The sequence below is a fragment of the Pseudorasbora parva genome, chromosome 9 (genome assembly GCF_024679245.1).
Source record: "Pseudorasbora parva isolate DD20220531a chromosome 9, ASM2467924v1, whole genome shotgun sequence".
NCBI lineage: Eukaryota > Metazoa > Chordata > Actinopteri > Cypriniformes > Gobionidae > Pseudorasbora > Pseudorasbora parva.
In genome coordinates this window covers 33,094,145-33,112,097 of record NC_090180.1, presented here as the reverse complement: position 1 = coordinate 33,112,097, position 17,953 = coordinate 33,094,145, and the positions used below count along the sequence as shown (strand labels likewise).

Below are 17,953 nucleotides of genomic sequence, written 5' to 3'. Positions count from 1 at the left end.
TGGGTCACTAAAGACCCGAGGTATACATTTAAGGGTCAACTAATATTGTCTCAAGATATGCTTTCAGATGTAGTGAGACTCCAAAGCTGAAGTTAGGGAAAGTGCATTATGTTAAATCAGGTCAATGTACCATAAATCTAATGAAAACTCGTTGCTTCCTCTCCTCTTTCTGTGACCGCAGGAAAGCTGTGAAAGCCACTCTAGTGCTTCTGCCTTTACTCGGCATCACATACATGCTGTTCTTTGTGAACCCAGGGGAGGATGACATATCTCAAATCGTATTTATCTATTTCAACTCATTTCTTCAGTCCTTTCAGGTAAGTGTGCCTACTTTTAGTATACCCAATCACTTGAACTGCAGTTACATTTGCAGGTGAAAAGGACACTGAAATAGATCATGTAGGAAATGTAGAGAATATGGTGGAAGATTGGGGGTCATTAACTCAGGATGAGCCTGAAACCATTCTTGAACTAGCTCTCATGGTGGAAACAGACATCTTCCCACAAAGGGCGGCTCAAATTAGTTAGAAACGCTATCAGACTTTCGATGTTGTATGATCCAAGGTCTACAGACTGCCACTCCACCTCACATTTTCAATCTCTCTCAAAAATAGGTTTCAAAATCTCCACTCTGGCCGGAGTTTTTAGAAAGACTCGTTTTTTATAGAGGCAATTTCTCCGTTTGCGTGTAAACGAAGAGGGCAAGCGAAGGGAAATTTACATGTAAACGGGGCCTGAAAAATGCTTTGTCAAAAAAACTTCTTAAATAAACAGTGCACCCAGCTCCCACTTTATATTAGGTGGCCTTAACTACTCTGTACTTGCATCAAAAAATAAGTACAATGTACTTATTGTATTTATATTGTATTGCAAAACACTTTTGCTGATATTGAGGTGGGATACGGGTAAAGTTAGGGACAGGTGTGGTGATATGGGAAAGTTTAAGCGTAGGGTTAGGTGTAAGGGAGGTATTACCAGTATGATTATAAATGTAACTACAGAAATTAATTACAGATGTAATAACATGCAGGTATTTTAAATAATAAACAATAAGTGCATTGTATTAAAATATTAATTTAAATGTTAGTACATAGTAGAGATGCAACAATACAGCTAGACTACAGTTCAATACATACCTCCATACTACGTTTTTTTTTGGTTCGGTTCCTTTTTTTGTTTATTTTTGCTCTTCTATTCTTAGGGGACAGGAACAAAAAAACGTTAAGGAGAAAATGTTTTTATTGCTCTTTCTTTATTTTACTTAAAAGACTTGAAAACCCTTACTTAAACTTAACTTTACCTTAAAAAAATCCTGTCCACATTCCCAGTGTATTGTATAATATTAAATAAATATATATATAATTTACAACGTAATATATATGATTTACAGTGGCAGCTCAGAGATGAACAATAGCATTTAAGTATGAAATTAAATGAATAAATGTAGGCTTAAATTAAAACTACATTGTCATCAATATACAACATTTATTAAAATCTACTGTATTAAAGGTCTTTTTTTTTTAAAAAATAACATCATTTCAGAGGTGAACTGTCCCTTTAAGGACAGCGTGTTCAGTAGGCTGCTGCTGTCAATTGAAGACCTGCTCACATCTCATATATAGACACATGTGATTTTACTTTCACTTTAGACATAACCGACTGTGTTTATATGTTAACCTTGTGTGTATTTGTTAGTATTAGCGCAGTAAGACAGTCCAGTATAGTGTGTGTTTGAGAGACGTTTAGAGTGCGTGCTCAATGCAAAACAGTGCATGCATTGAACAGTCCGTGCCTTGCCGGTTAAACATTTCACGCGAATGAAATGTTTAACCGGCAAGGCTTTAAAACGCAGGTAAACACCCCCTAACTTTAGTGCATATGATTGGATATTTGCTCAAATCAGCGTGTAGACTTGCAGGCACACTCAGAAAAAAGCCGAAATAAACTGAGAGGAATATTTCAAACGGAGGGAAATGGAAATAATTAATTAAATTCAAAACCAAAAAACGCAATTCACCAGTGTGTATTGAACCGTGAGTGCTGTATCGAACGGTTCAATATTATATTGAGTATTGTGACATCCCTAGTACACCTAATATAAAGTGGGTCCCAGGTTTTTTTTTTTTTTTATAGAAACCCGGTGCTTCTTCTAAAGGCGAGTGATGGTTGTAATGCTGATGGATGCCATATTGGAAAAGCAGCATTGCTCTCCTTGATAACATGCGGTATATCATTCTTTGCCCTGAGCATTTCCACCCCAGTCAACTCCTGCTGGTCAGTCCGTGCATGTGAGAGGCCCGCGCCAGGTTGTCTTCTATCAATTCTAGGAGTAAAACTGAGCATGCTGTTAATATTTTATGAATGTGTATTACATAAAACGGTGTGGCAGTTACATTTTGTAACTGTAAGTCTTCTGTTAACCACATGGTCAATGATGATGATGAAATGACAGTATACTGCCTACTACCTACACTCCTCTGATGACTCCCCCTCTTTGATAAAGCCCATAGCCATCTCTTTGACTGGGTCCATAAATTTCTGCTCCCTTTGTTTGTTTCTTCTCTCTTGAAGTCTATTCTGCTTCATGCTTGTATATTTTCACTCACAGTTTTACTCACAGGTATCTTTTATGTCATCTATTTTCACCAAGTGACAGCTGTAACTGGGATTTAGTATAATTGGTCTTTTATTATTGAAAGCTCTTCCAGCAATTACTAGTTTATACCTTACTAACACCAAATAATAAGACTAGCTGAAAAGTGTTAGATGTGCCAAACAATTAACCCTCGTCCAACCCTCGCACTTTGTAACTAATCCTTCCTTCGCGGGTCAAAATGACCTGGAGCCCTAAAATTACAAGCTTATTTCTTATTTTACATTTTTTATGGATTTTTTGGGGAGATATTTTAATTAAAGGGGGGGTGAAATGCTGTTTCATGCATACTGAGCTTTTTACACTGTTAAAGACTTGGATTCCCATCCTAAACATAGACAAAGTTTCAAAAACTAATGTTGGACGTTTGATGGAGTATTTCTGTGTTAAAAATACTCCTTCCGGTTTCTCACAGGGTCTACTTGACGTTAAATAGAGCGGAAGGTCCTTGTATGGGCCGTACGGGCTCTTCTCCCGGTAGGGTGCGCTAGCGCGTGAGCAGAGGGAGAGAGAGGAAATGCACGGCGTAAACAGTCTCTCAGGTGCAGATCCAGTCGTCCGTGAACACTTATGTGGCGCCGCGCTCCACTTTATTCCTATGGGTGACGTCGAGCGACTTCAACGCTTCAGCACAGCATTCCGGGAAGGCAGCGCTGCATTTGAACCGATTTGAACGCAGAAATGACGGGAAGCTTCAAGGCATCGCTTCAGTCGCGTCGCAAAGTGGATTTCCACGGTCACTGCTGTCACAGAACTTCACCAAATCATACCAAAGAAGTGTGTTTTTGACGGAGCGGTCCCAGCGATAAAGGTTCGGTCCTTGGAAGCAGCCGGTGAGTGAATCAACTTCAAATGTCTCTGCTATTGGCTACCGTCGCATGAGTAAACATCAGTAAACGATACGATCGCGTGCTTCGTCATTCAAATGCACTAACGGTTACTCCATTGTTGTTCTGTATAACACTAGTCTGACTCTGACGTGCAAAACCGTTTTGCTTGCTACCTCTAAGGTCTAACGTTAACGTTAGTCACATACAATAGTCCATAAACCAAATCATGTCCTCATAAACTGCGCGTAAAGACACACAAAGGCCCCTAAATACAGTACATACCACAGAGACGGTGTCACGTCACAGATAAGGGAAAAGGGTGCGAGGACTCAAGTGCAGGAGAAAAATTATAATTTATTGTCAAAATAAAACAAATACAAAACAAAACACCCACGAGGGGGAAAACACATAATAGAATAATATAAATACAAACTTAAACAAACCAACAGAATCACAGGGAGGACGGAAGACGCAGACATTACACAAGGATCCAACACAGACTGACAAACACAAGGAGATTATAAAGGGAACAAACAAGGCAGATAATGAGGGAGAACAGGTGGGGCAAATTAACCAATAATCAGATAACAAGGGGGAGGGAACTGACAGGGACACGAGCACATGCTCAACATAACAAAACCCACAAGTGCACACAAGACAGGACAGGCATGTGACATTACCCCCTCCTTAAGGAGCGGCTACCAGACGCTCCACTAGGGACGGGAGGGACAGACCCGGGCGGGACGGGAGGGACAGACCAGGGAGGGACGGGAGGGACAGACCAGGGAGGGACGGGAGGGACAGACCAGGGGGGCACGGGAGGGACAGACAAAGAAGGTACAGACAAGGGAGGGGTAAACAAGGGAGGAACGAGGAAAACAAAAAGTTCAGGAGGCCATGGTGGCCCACAAAGTTCGAATGGCCAGGGCGGCCCACCGAGTTCGGGAGGCCCACCAAGTTCAAGCGGCCGGGGCGGCCCATAGAGTTCAGGCAGCCAGGGCAGTGCGGGTAGAGCAGGGCGCCAGGGAGGCGCGGTGAGTGCAGGGGGCGCCAGGGAGGCGCGGTGAGAGCAGGACGCCTCAGCGGCGCACGGAGAGCAGGACGCCTCAGCGGCGCACGGAGAGCAGGACGCCTCAGCGGCGCACGGAGAGCAGGACGCCTCAGCGGCGCACGGAGAGCAGGACGCCTCAGCGGCGCGGTGAGAGCAGGACGCCTCAGCGGCGCACGGAGAGCAGGACGCCTCAGCGGCGCACGGAGAGCAGGACGCCTCAGCGGCGCGGTGAGAGCAGGACGCCTCAGCGGCGCGGTGAGAGCAGGACGCCTCAGCGGCGCGGTGAGAGCAGGACGCCTCAGCGGCGCACGGAGAGCAGGACGCCTCAGCGGCGCACGGAGAGCAGGACGCCTCAGCGGCGCACGGAGAGCAGGACGCCTCAGCGGCGCACGGAGAGCAGGACGCCTCAGCGGCGCACGGAGAGCAGGACGCCTCAGCGGCGCACGGAGAGCAGGGCGCCTCAGCGGCGCACGGAGAGCAGGACGCCTCAGCGGCGCACGGAGAGCAGGACGCCTCAGCGGCGCACGGAGAGCAGGACGCCTCAGCGGCGCACGGAGAGCAGGACGCCTCAGCGGCGCACGGAGAGCAGGACGCCTCAGCGGCGCACGGAGAGCAGGACGCCTCAGCGGCGCACGGAGAGCAGGGCGCCTCAGCGGCGCACGGAGAGCAGGGCGCCTCAGCGGCGCAGGGAGAGCAGGGCGCCTCAGCGGCGCACGGAGAGCAGGGCGCCTCAGCGGCGCACGGAGAGCAGGGCGCCTCAGCGGCGCACGGAGAGCAGGGCGCCTCAGCGGCGCACGGAGAGCAGGACGCCTCAGCGGCGCACGGAGAGCAGGACGCCTCAGCGGCGCACGGAGAGCAGGACGCCTCAGCGGCGCACGGAGAGCAGGACGCCTCAGCGGCGCACGGAGAGCAGGACGCCTCAGCGGCGCACGGAGAGCAGGACGCCTCAGCGGCGCACGGAGAGCAGGACGCCTCAGCGGCGCACGGAGAGCAGGGCGCCTCAGCGGCGCACGGAGAGCAGGGCGCCTCAGCGGCGCACGGAGAGCAGGGCGCCTCAGCGGCGCAGGGAGAGCAGGGCGCCTCAGCGGCGCAGGGAGAGCAGGGCGCCTCAGCGGCGCAGGGAGAGCAGGGCGCCTCAGCGGCGCAGGGAGAGCAGGGCGCCTCAGCGGCGCAGGGAGAGCAGGGCGCCTCAGCGGCGCAGGGAGAGCAGGGCGCCTCAGCGGCGCAGGGAGAGCAGGGCGCCTCAGCGGCGCAGGCAGGGCGTTGGGGAAACTTCTCCAGTCCAGCAGTATCCACCGGCACTGGGACCACCGGAATACGATCTGCTGGCATTGGGACCACCGGAACATGATCTGCCAGAACTGGGACCACCGGAACACGATCCACCGGCACAGGGACCACCGGAACACGATCCGCCGGAACTGAGACCACCGGCACACGATCCACCGGAACTGGGACCACCGGAACTGCCTCCGGGGCTTCGGATAAAGCCCTGTGCTCCTTCCACGCATGCAGGACTGCCACCACAAAGCATCCCATCACAGCCCTCCAGGCCGTTTCCGGACTCGGGACCACCGGAACGGAGTCCACCGGCACAGGGACCACCGGCACAGGGACCACCGGAGCACGATCCACCGGCACAGGGACCACCGGAGCACGATCCACCGGCAAAGGGACCATCGGAGCATGATCCACCGGCACAGGGACCACCGGAGCACGATCCACCGGCACAGGGACCACCGGAACATGATCCACCGGCACAGGGACCACCGGAGCACGATCCACCGGCACAGGGACCACCGGAGCACGATCCACCGGCACAGGGACCACCGGAACACGATCCACCGGCACAGGGACCACCGGAGCACGATCCACCGGAACTGGGACCACCGGAGTGGTGGATGACACCCTGTGCTTTTCCCAAGCATGCAGGACTGTCACCACAAACCCTCCCATTACGGCCCTCCAGGCCATGTCTGGACTCGGGATTCCCGGACTCGGGACCCCCGGAACTGGCACCGAGGGAGAACTTCTCTGCTGAGTCCTCATTGTCTGGGTTGGATCCTTCTGTCACGTCACAAACAAGGGAAAAGGGTGCGAGGACTCAAGTGCAGAAAATGATCATTTATTATAAAATAAAACATAAACTCAAAACAACAACCCACGAGGGGGAAAAACACATAATAGAATAATATAAATACAAACTTAAACAAACCAACAGAATCACGGGGAGGACGGAAGACGCAGACATTACACAAGGATCCAACACAGACTGACAAACACAAGGAGATTATAAAGGGAACAAACAAGGCAGATAATGAGGGAGAACAGGTGGGGCAAATAAACCAATAATCAGATAACAAGAAGGGCGGGGTTGACAGTAGCACATGCAAGACATGACAAAACCCACATGTGCACACAAGACAGGACAGGCATGTGACAGACGGACGTCCTGATGTTGCCGTTTCTCCTGTTCAATTTATTTCAGCCTCAGATTTGATTGTGGATCATTATCTGCATTAGCTGAGATAGAGATGGGTTTCTCCACGCTTGAGGACGTCACCGCTTTGCGCGCTTGTCATTCTTTAGCTCCGCCCACACGATACGCCTCCAGGTGCTCGGTTTTTTCCGGAAAGACTCGGTACAGCCCATATTTCTTTTATAAATATGATAAAACTAAAGACTTTTCGGAGATATGAAGGATGCAATACTACTCTATAGGTACTCAAGATTGACATGAGATTGACTGAAACTGAGTGTTTCACCCCCCCCCCCCCTTTAAGAATATATCAAGAAATAATAAATAAATAATTTAAGTACTTTCAACTTAAATAATAATAATAAAAAAACTTACAATTTCATGCATAACCCTTTTAATTCAGATCAAAATATCTCACTTTGTGTGTCTTTGCTGACCTCTTGTGGAAAAAAAATTATATAACATGATATTGTGTGACTCTTGCCACTAGATGGCCTATATGGAGCAAATGAGCTGCTCCGCTGGGCAGAGTCCTGCACTCAGATGGGTACCCGACAGGGGACCCGCTAATATTTGATGTAACAGGTGGAATAATATTTATGTGTTGTTGTTAATAATGCGGTTGTGGGTTTATCAAACAGGACCCATGCAGGACTCTTCCGCTGGGTCCTAAAGTAATTTCTCTTCAGGGGGCGTTCAGATAAACATGCAGAAGCATGTTTTAGCCTTTCTTGTCAGAATTTATTTAGGTCTTGTGTACTGAAGCATTCCTCACATTCCAGTCATTCCTTGACCGATGAGGGAAGGATTTGTTAAACTATTAAACTAATAAACTCTCAAAGTTTATTTTCTAATAAACTCTCAAATGTAGCAAATATATAAATAAAAATGAGTTTCGGGTCAAAATGACCCGAGCGAATGATGTTAACTGATTCATTCTTAAGATCAGTCGGATTAAACGAATGTATTAAACTGTATGAAAAAAGATGCAAGTAAGAAGCAAGCAAAAGTTTGATAGAATTAGCATTAAGAGCAGTGAGAGAACAGCAGATAAGAAGCATCTGATCACAGCAATCTAGATGTGTATGTACTAGCTCTGCACTATCAAGTCAAGTCACATCCAAATTGTTTGTATACGACTTTATACCAGTGTTTCTCAACTTGTGGGTTCGCAAGACTGTTTTGGGTGGGTCATGCAGTGTTCAGAAGGTGCAAATGCAAGCTGTTGACACTTCTGTCAGACATAAGCGTGTCTGAAAAAAAACATGTCCTGATTCAGTATCTGCGGTCAGATAAGATGTTGTCAGACAATATGTCAGTGTCATTATTTTACTGTTATTTTCGTAACTTAAATAAAAAAAAAAAAAGTCTGTTACCTTAAAAATAGAATGTTCCTGTCCTGTCAGACTGTGCTCAGAGCACACACTCTTTAACAGCATGGAAATGTGCCAATGCTCACTGTATAACACTTCACGAAGAGCAAAGTACAAGCATGTTATGTTGTCAACTAGCAAGTCATGAAATATCCAAAAAGTACCAATAAATTACGTAACTGGTACTTCCTGTGTTAAAGGGATAGTTCACTTTGAAATTAAATTTTGATATGTTTTAGCTTACCTCATGGGCATCCGAGATGTAGGAGTATTTGTTTCCCCAGTAGTTTCAATTTTGATCATTTTAGGTCAAACCGTTCTTGTCTGTGCCTCACATAATGCAGGTCTATGTCACCACCTCAAAGAGCATACACAGAGAAGTCCAAATTAAACAATCCCCCATCGTAAGTACACACTGATGACCTAAGACACGAAACGGGCGGTTTATGTGAGAAAATGAACAGTATTTATATCGTTTTTACCTCTTGTACACCACAGGAAACGCACGAGCACCCTCGGAAAAGTCGGACGTAGTGGTGTACAAGAGGTAAAAACGATATACTGTTCGTTTTCTCACATAAACTGCCCGTTTCGTGTCTTAGGCCATCAGAAGATGGAGGAGATGGGAGATTCCAGAAGATGGGACAATCCTAAAAAAAAATTGGGCCGTGGCTAAATGACCATGGAGAATGTGGTTCCCTGGCCAAACTAGTTGTGTACCAATGCTTTCTACAATAGATTATTTAAAAGCAAGCAGCCTTAACAACTTACAACTTCAATTTCTACTATAAAGTGGCTCTCCAGTGTGTTCATGTTTTTACTCACGGATGTCTGACCTCGATGGACTGAACAGAAGAAATGAAGCAGAAAGATTTCTGCTTCAAAGAAGAGCCTCAGAGCACACACACCTATTACGTAATCGCCATGGGCCAGTGATGTTTCGAAGGAGCACACCAGACAGAGTGAACCTTTCCTGAAGGTTTGATTTGGCAGCTGTTTTGAAGTCCCGAAGCAAACACTAAACAAACTTCATTTAGGCCTGATGTTGTTCAAAATTACCTCACACAAGTTCGTTCTTTGATTTTGCTTGAATTAAATCAGGGATTTTACAGTAAATTAAAAGTTTTGTTTTCCTTTGTTATGAGCTAAACCAGGGATGAGTTTGTGGCATTGCACTTTGCTGGTACACGCTCTGAAATATTCAATACACTTCCTTATTTAGCAGAAGAGCAACAATAGATATTTGTTTCCAAGCAAAACAGAGGCAGAATTTAGCATAGAGCTAAATGGGGAGGTTTACGAAAGCAAATGAGGAGGAAAGGCAATCGCCCAGCCCTGCCTTCAATAATCCTGTTCACTGCCCATTCATTTTGGAATAAAATGGATGAAATAAGTCATGCCACTGGAACCTCTGAAGATTTCTTCCTGGGGCTCAATGGTATGTGAAAATGAATTCAAGGAAAATTGGACGAATGTAATGGGAACATATCCAATGCATACACTGCAAAAGTTAAATAACCACTAGCAAACTGACCACAATGTGGTACAGGCTTACTTGACTTCTGCAATGTGCATTATACTGGAATATACTGCACATCGCTGAAGTCAAGTAATAATTGTCCAAATAATTGGTTTACTCATTTAATAGCCCCATTAATTTCAAACCAATACATTAACATGGCAAGAGCCATTTATCCACCGGGAAAATAGCAACAGCACCGAGACCCGCCCGCAAAGTTACTTGCGCTTCGCGCTTTGACACTTGCGTTTCAGATCGTTAAAATAGGGCCCTTAGTCTATGTGGAATAATTTTTTCTTCTTTACCGTTATATCTAAGCCTTAAAGGGTTACTTCAGCACTGGAAAGATGAATCTGTATTTTGTCATTATAACTGGGTCATTAATGTAGTAGAAATGTGAAAGAATTTTTTTATTTGGTGCTTTCTAGACTGAGATTAGACAGAAAATGTATTTTTGTCTCATGGGGATGAAAGACAACAATTCCCAGAATGTTCCAGCCGCAGCCGATGTCGAACACACCTAACATGACACAAGAGACTAGGGAATACATGACAATGGAGCACATGGCAGGATCACACGACAAAAGCAGGAAACATGACAGTGAACATGACAAAATAAGAACATGAAACATGAACAAAACCCAAAGTGACACTGAGTAATAATTGAAAGAAACTTTTTAATAATTAAAAAGGCTCTTTTGCCCCATGGTCTTAAGCTTACATGAATGCTGATGAAGTAAAAGAGTGTTGGCAGAATGGAGAGAACATTGAGTGTATGGACTCACACATATAAGATCACACATATACAATGGTGCTGGCCCGTGTAATGCTTTATATGTTAAAATTCAATTTTTAATGGGAAGCCAGTGCAACTGTAAAAGCACTGGTTAATGTATTCCCGAGGAGATGTACGAGTTTGCACACAAGCAGCATAATTTTGAATACACTGTAGCCTGCCTAAAGAGTTAGCTGGAAGGCCAGAGAACAAGGCATTACAGTAATCCAGCCTAGACATAATGAAGAGAAATGGCCGTGCAATGTTCCAATTGCAATTTTTGAGATGTGTTTTATATGTGCATCAAATGTTATCTAAGGATCAAAAGTGACACCAAGATTCCACAGCTGTGACGTACCATATTAGAGTCAACAACCAAGTTTTCTGAAAGCACTTCAGGAGTTTCGAGATCATCTTCTGATTTTTTTTAATTTTACAGGAGATCCGTGAGACATGAAACAAATGCTGTGACACCAAACTACCTTGTGAATGCTGTCTTGTTTACAACTGGGACAATGAGGGTCTGTTATTGCAGAGACATAATATAGTGTATTTTAAGAACAGTAAAAATCACCAAAATAGTCAAATTTAGTGCATGTTCACACGTCCACACGAAGCCAGCGCTTTCCCAATCTGATCTTTTTTTTGTCCTCGTTTCAAGAAATATCTGCATCCACACGAGATTAGGAAAACGGACTAAAAACGATGTAGTTTGCATGCCAGGCCAGTGTATGGCACTGTAATTCTGCCACAGAAATACACTAAAAACGGAGAAGAAGAGTTGTGGCCAGCAGGGGTATAGCAGTGGTCGGAGGTGAGGCAAAATCTCACAATAAAATAACAATATATACATTTGCTACTTAACAGATGTGTTTTATTAATACCTACACCTACCCCAACCCAAAACATACCCTTACAATAATGCAGATACGTTAATTAAATGACGCGATGTTGATGTGCGCATGCCCAGTGCCCGTAGTTGTATCCCTTAACTCTTCACTGTGCTGGACGTAGTGTGATGACATCACCGTTTCAGAAAATATACGGATTCGCTGTACACACGAAAACGGAAGATGATCGTTTTCAGATTTACCCACTTTGGGACCTGTTTTGAAAAATATCGGATTCATGCTTCTAAAACGCCGGATCCGTGTGGACCAAACGCTGATACGGTACAAAATTTATACATATACAGCTAAACGCATCTCCGTGTGGACGGGGACTGAGAAACAGTGTGGATGGATAAATAAACACTTTTGCTGTAAATGGCAGCTTATTCACATTCACACAGTAGTAGCTGAATTTACTTCTCAAAAAGTAGCTTTTTGTTTCAATACGACATCGACTTCATCCATTACTGTTTTTTGTCTTTGTTCTAAAGTATCTCGATACTGACTGTTTAAAAGTGATAGTTCACCCAAAAAAATGTTTATCTGCTTACCTCCAGGGCATCCAAGACATTGGTGTCTTTGTTTCTTCAGTAGAACACAAATGAAGATTTTTTTAACTCCAACCGTTGCTAGTATAATGCATGTCAGTGGGGTGTTGAGGTAAAAATTATATAAATACTGCTCGGTTTCTCACACAAACTGGTTGTTTCGTGTCTTAAGACATCAATGTACCTTGAGTCGCTGTGTTTAATATGGATTTGTTTGTTTTAGGGGTGACCCCTAATAGTCGAAGATTTGATGCATCGATATGCAGGACTGGATTCGACCACTGATCTCACGGTCGAATCTTCGTGTTATGTGTTATGAAACGAGGATCATACCATTTTGGCAATATGGGGGTGCTCAATATTAGTGTTATAAAGACGTGTCGTGGCGCTGAGCGATCGCCCCTTTAAGGGCAATGAGCTTCGCACCGGATGCCTTTAAAATTCGAACACATATACACCGACGGCGGCATTTGACGCCTGTCCGCGGCGATTAAATGTATATTTCCCTCAAATCGTGAATGTGCATACTGACTTCACCCTGTGCTACACGATACACTCATCGTGCAGCTCTTCCTTCAGAAGTCGATTCAAAATTGAGATTGCACGTATATAATGTTCACGTCTGTCTGGTGATATCCTACGGGAGTAATTAATTATATATCAAAAAGCGGTGAAAGTTGCCAAATCTGCATATTTTTCTGAGATAATTTCCAATAACACAAATCATTCTAGGACTTTATTTAATGTATGTATTGAATTCTGTTTTTAATCCAACTAGTAATAATTATTTAGTGGAGTCTTCTTCTTTGTGTGAGGACTTTTTGAGATTTTTTTGTGGATAAAATAGATTCAATTATACAGTCCATTACTTCGTACTGATGACCCTGCAGAAGTTTTGATTCCCACTAGGTTTCTAAATTCATTTGAGCCAATTACTATGCTTGGTTTAATGAATTCAGTTGTTAAGCTGAAGCCTTCTACCTCTGCTCTCAATATTGTTCCTACCCAATTTTTTAAACAGGAATTTGATAGTGTTGGGGACTGGATTCTAGTAATGATAAATAAGAGCCTTCTTTCTGGGTCTGTTCCTGCTTTTTGTAAGCATGCTTTGGGTATTCTAGAAAAAATCCAGTCTGGTTTTATGAAAAATCATAGTACTCTCAGTGGGAAAAAGAAATCAAAATCTTAACTGTGATAAACTAAACTCGTATATTAAACCAACAGTCAAACATTTGGCAGTTGTTCTTGATTTGTCCCTTAAATTTGACAAACATAGAAATTCGGTAGTAAAATCATGTTTTTTCCATCTTAAAGTACTGTCTGAGGTCAGATCTTTTCTATCTTTTAAAGATCTCGAAAGAGTTATACATGCCTTTGTTTTATCTCGCTTGGACTATTGTAACTCTTTGCATATCGGATTACCCCAGTCCTCGCCTGCAAGGCTTCAGATGGTCAGAAATGCCGTGGCTAAGTTTTTAACTAAGGTTCGTAAACGAGAACACATTACTCCGGTATTAGCGTCTCTTAATTGGTTGCCAGTGCATTATAGAGTTGAATTTAAAATTTTGTTTTTAAGTCGTTAAATGGTCTGGCACCTGCATATTTGTCAGATCTTTTGATAAATAAGTCAGTAAGATGTTTGCGATCCTCAGACAGTATTACACTGGCATATCCAAGAACAAGATTGAAGTTGCGAGGTGACCGTGCCTTTTCAGTGGCTGGTCCCAGGATATGGAATAGTCTTCCATTATCTGTGAGGTCTGCATCATCGATATATGAATTTAAATCAAAGTTACAGTCATACTTTTTAAATCAAGCTTTCCATTCATTATAACTCATTGTTTCTTTTTAAGCTTAAATTTATTAATTTATTATCGTTTTGTTTATATTATTATTTATTATTCTTATTTTTATTACTATTCTTGTTACAGCATAGTGGTCAAATTTTGTTGTGTTTATTTGTGCTTTATAAATAAATAAATGAAATGAAATGGTGTGAGATACCTGAGACACGGCGCTGAGCTTCAGTCCGGTGTGTGACCACCTTAAGACACAATCTCCTTAAGAACGTGCATATAAACGTTCTCAAAGTGTTCTTTTCCTCTCTAGGCAGGTATTTTTTAAGGTTTATATATCAAAATATTCTTTCATATATTTGTGTGATGTTCTGTGTTTCGATCGTGGCTTTTAAATGTTATGAGAGAACGGTTAATTTACGAATGTGTAGTGTAGCCAGTTTTGATCACTTTATTAAAAGTGGTGGCTGTGTGCCGTGTGTAAAGTAAAATAAAAATAGTCTTAGTCTTAGTCATTGACATGAATTATATGTGCACCAGTTGGAGTTAAAAATCTTAATTTGTGTTCTACTGAAGAAACAAACACACCTACATCTTGGATGCCCTAGGAGTAAGCAGAGAAACATCACATTTTCATTTTTGGGTGAACTATCTCTTTAAAGTCTGAGAAAGCTCATCAGATGACTCTGTGAGCGAGTGGTCAGAACGAATGCAAACCAATTTGGCCAATTCACTGAAAAGAAAGAAACTACAAAAGAAGGATGTATTCACGAATGAATGGCATCGCTGGTTCGATCGGCAGAAGTACGGAGCACAAATAATAACTGCTGGAACACTTGCAGGGAATCAATTTCTCCAGTCAGATGGAGCACTTATGGTACACACAGTGCATATCACACAGATGCAGACGCCACTGTTTGCATTGGACCGGAGAAGAATGCTGTTTGATTAGAAATCAAACAAACCACCACCAGATTCTCCTTGGCTCAGCGATGTGAGTAAATGAAACATTCAGGATCCACAAAACACTTTCATTCAGTAGGGGACCCAATGCATTTTTGTTTCGAAAAGCACACAGCATTCCCACCAGACTAAAAATAAAAGTACAATCAGAAGACCTGTGTGTATGGGAGTGGGTATCACAATCAGACAGAATGGGTGAACAATAGTGCTAATTATTTCCTCACTCTCTAAACTTAAATTACTGCGCAAGTAAAACAAACTTTCAGTAATTATAGTGTAACTACAAAGTATGTGCATGTAGGTATAGGAACAATATTTCATATTTGGGGAATAAATGGGGTAACTACCTTGCCTAGAGACGCACCCTAGCAGACAACACGGTCTTACTTCCAATTCGTCACATATTGACGCTTGGTCAGGACCCCTCTGCGTGACATTTTAGCACACAGGGTACCCCTTTAGCACCATTTTTCGACGAGCAGGGTGCTTTATTCATTTCAATGAGAAACCTTTAGCGTCATACACAGACGTGTTGGGCACCGGTGGTGGTCAGCCAAACATTGTTTTTTTTGTTTTTTTGTTTTTTTGTTTTTTTATGTTAATGCTTTGTGTGAATATTATGACACGAGTGAAGTACAACGCTTTATTTACAGAATACATTGATCTGGTCACCCAATTCTCCACAAATTTAACAATAGGCTTACTCCATTTTATTCTACTGGACATGAAATCTCTTATTTATTTCCCCAAATCTTGAGAGACGTAAAAGAACTATCTCGTTCGGCATTAATGTTTTTTATGGCTGTGAGGTAACAATTGCGGACCTATTATTTATTTTGTAAATAAAGCTTTGTGCTTCACTCGTGTCATAATATTATGTAAAACAGTATTTACATATAAAAAAACTATTGTTTGTCCGACCTCTGCCGGTGCTACTCAGCCACCGCGGTGGAGCTCTACCACCACGGTGGTGCGGTTGTCATGTTCACCAGACACTGGCTCAGCCCTAGACCACCGTCATGCTAAAAAAAAACTGCCACCGTCACAGCCCTAGATATGTTCTTTATGCTCTATTACGTTTTTCTATGAACAAGTCTATGTCTTTTGAATTAAAGTGTGCAGTGAACTCCGTTGCCTTGAAACTCATGTTCTTGCCTGGCAAAATGGCGTCATAAACAAAATGTGTCATGTGACCTCCGGAGCTCTATAGGCTACTTATAGTTTACAGTTTTAATACTTGTAGAACATTATAGTTTATTAAAGTACACTTTGAAGTATACTCTAAGTAACCTACTAGTTAAGCAGTTTTATACCGCAAGTATACTTGCGAGTTTTAAGTGAACTTAACATCATATTTGTCATGAAGTTTACTATCTGTTATCTTTTCACTTTAAGAAATAGGTGTTATTTTTTACACTTGATATATATATACCTTTAACTGTACTTAAACTCTTTCTAACTACAAGCCAAGTCTACCTAAGTGTAATTTTCAGAATATTTCTGAGAAGTGCATAAAGTATATTTCTGAGTACATAAAAAGTAGACTGAAAGTATCTTTAAAAGTATACTAATAGCACACTTGAACAAACTTCTTATTCATGAGGTAAGCTTCAACAACTCTTTCAGTCTTTGTTTAAAAAACGTGTTACTTGACAGTTTGAGTCATAAATAAACGCAACAAGGCTGTGAAAGCAGATTAGTAAGTATAGCTGAATCTTCCTGTTTGTGTGATGATATCCCAGACAGCCTCTGAAATCTCAATTCGCAATTGTTAACAACCACCTATTTCAAAATGAGTAAAAGCTTTAACAAATTTAGACAAGGGCATTACTAATGTCATTTATGTCATAGAATAAAACATGAGCTTCTGTTGACCACAAGCCTTAGCCTTATCATTTATGCTTTCAGACATTTCCCCAGAAACCCATTGACTTTGGGACAAGATCACAAAAGCAGCTTTCAATTAGAGTCCTAATTCTGCCAACAACTGTTCTGTGCGAACCACTGATTTACAACCTTTCACTAATTAACCAAGTTTCTAAAGCTAATGATATCATACAGATTTATGTAATGTTTGTCATTGTGGCCAGCACTCTCTGCTGTGTTGCCGTTTGCTGTCAACAGTTGGAGTGGGCGATAGTTTGCTACTCAGAGAATTTTCCAGCAGTTGAAATACAGGAAAAGTGTAGGCACACAGAGCATCTCAACATCAGCTGCCCTCGCTGGATTAATGGTTATGTGGGAGTCGAGGCCCTTGTTAGTGCATACACAATTCATTCACTGTGTGTGGTAAATGATGTAGCAAGTCTCTATATTTTTTATTTTAAAATAGACAGTTGAAAAGGAAACAGAAAAAAATGACAGTCCACAAGTTGAGGCAAATATATGGTGTGCAGTGTCATACACACAAATACAAAACTCAATCAGGAAACACACACAGCACTAAAATAATTGAAACATTAATATTTAAACAATATAAGATGTTACATATAAAACATTACACATGCAACTAATAACGAGATCGCTTGTATTTCTGCTCGGCAATCTGCAATCCCATTAAAGCAATCAAAAGTGTTTTTTGTTGTTGCTGTTTTTGTTAAATCATTAGAAACTTTTTACATGAACTATATGTTAACTTGTTTTTGTTGTAAGTTCAATGCAACAAGTATGCGTGTGTATGTGTTATTATTCTAAAAAAATAGTTAAAGTAAAGACAAATAAAGCAAAATGGTATACTACCACCTAAACCAAGACCAAGACACAAGACCAGCACTCCTGAAAAGTGCTGGTCTTGAGAAGTGTCTTGTATTTAATCAATAAATTAATTTAGAAAAATAAGACATTAAATAGATCTGTTACCAATCAAATAAAATCACTAACAACTGTATGTTGATTCTCTCGATGGCAGAGAATTGGTATTTCACAGAATAATTTATTCAACTGATTCCTTCGAAGCAGCTGATTCATTCAGTAATGAAACACCATGTGTGTTTGTATAAAGTGTATACATTAGCAATATCACATGAGTATCAGTGCAATATGGCTGTATATCAGCACGGCTGTGATTCAGGTAATC

General features: G+C 42.5%; 1 protein-coding gene across 2 annotated transcripts in view; it reads left to right on the top strand.

Annotated features, from left to right (window-relative positions):
- The window catches only part of LOC137088910 (corticotropin-releasing factor receptor 2), a 141,290-nt gene that overhangs the window by 94,015 nt on the left and 29,322 nt on the right, over positions 1 to 17,953 (top strand). For both annotated transcript variants that reach the window (XM_067452286.1, XM_067452287.1), the window contains one exon: positions 182 to 317. In XM_067452286.1, coding sequence (XP_067308387.1) covers positions 182 to 317 — 136 coding nt within the window. The remainder of the gene's footprint in view (positions 1 to 181; positions 318 to 17,953) is intronic.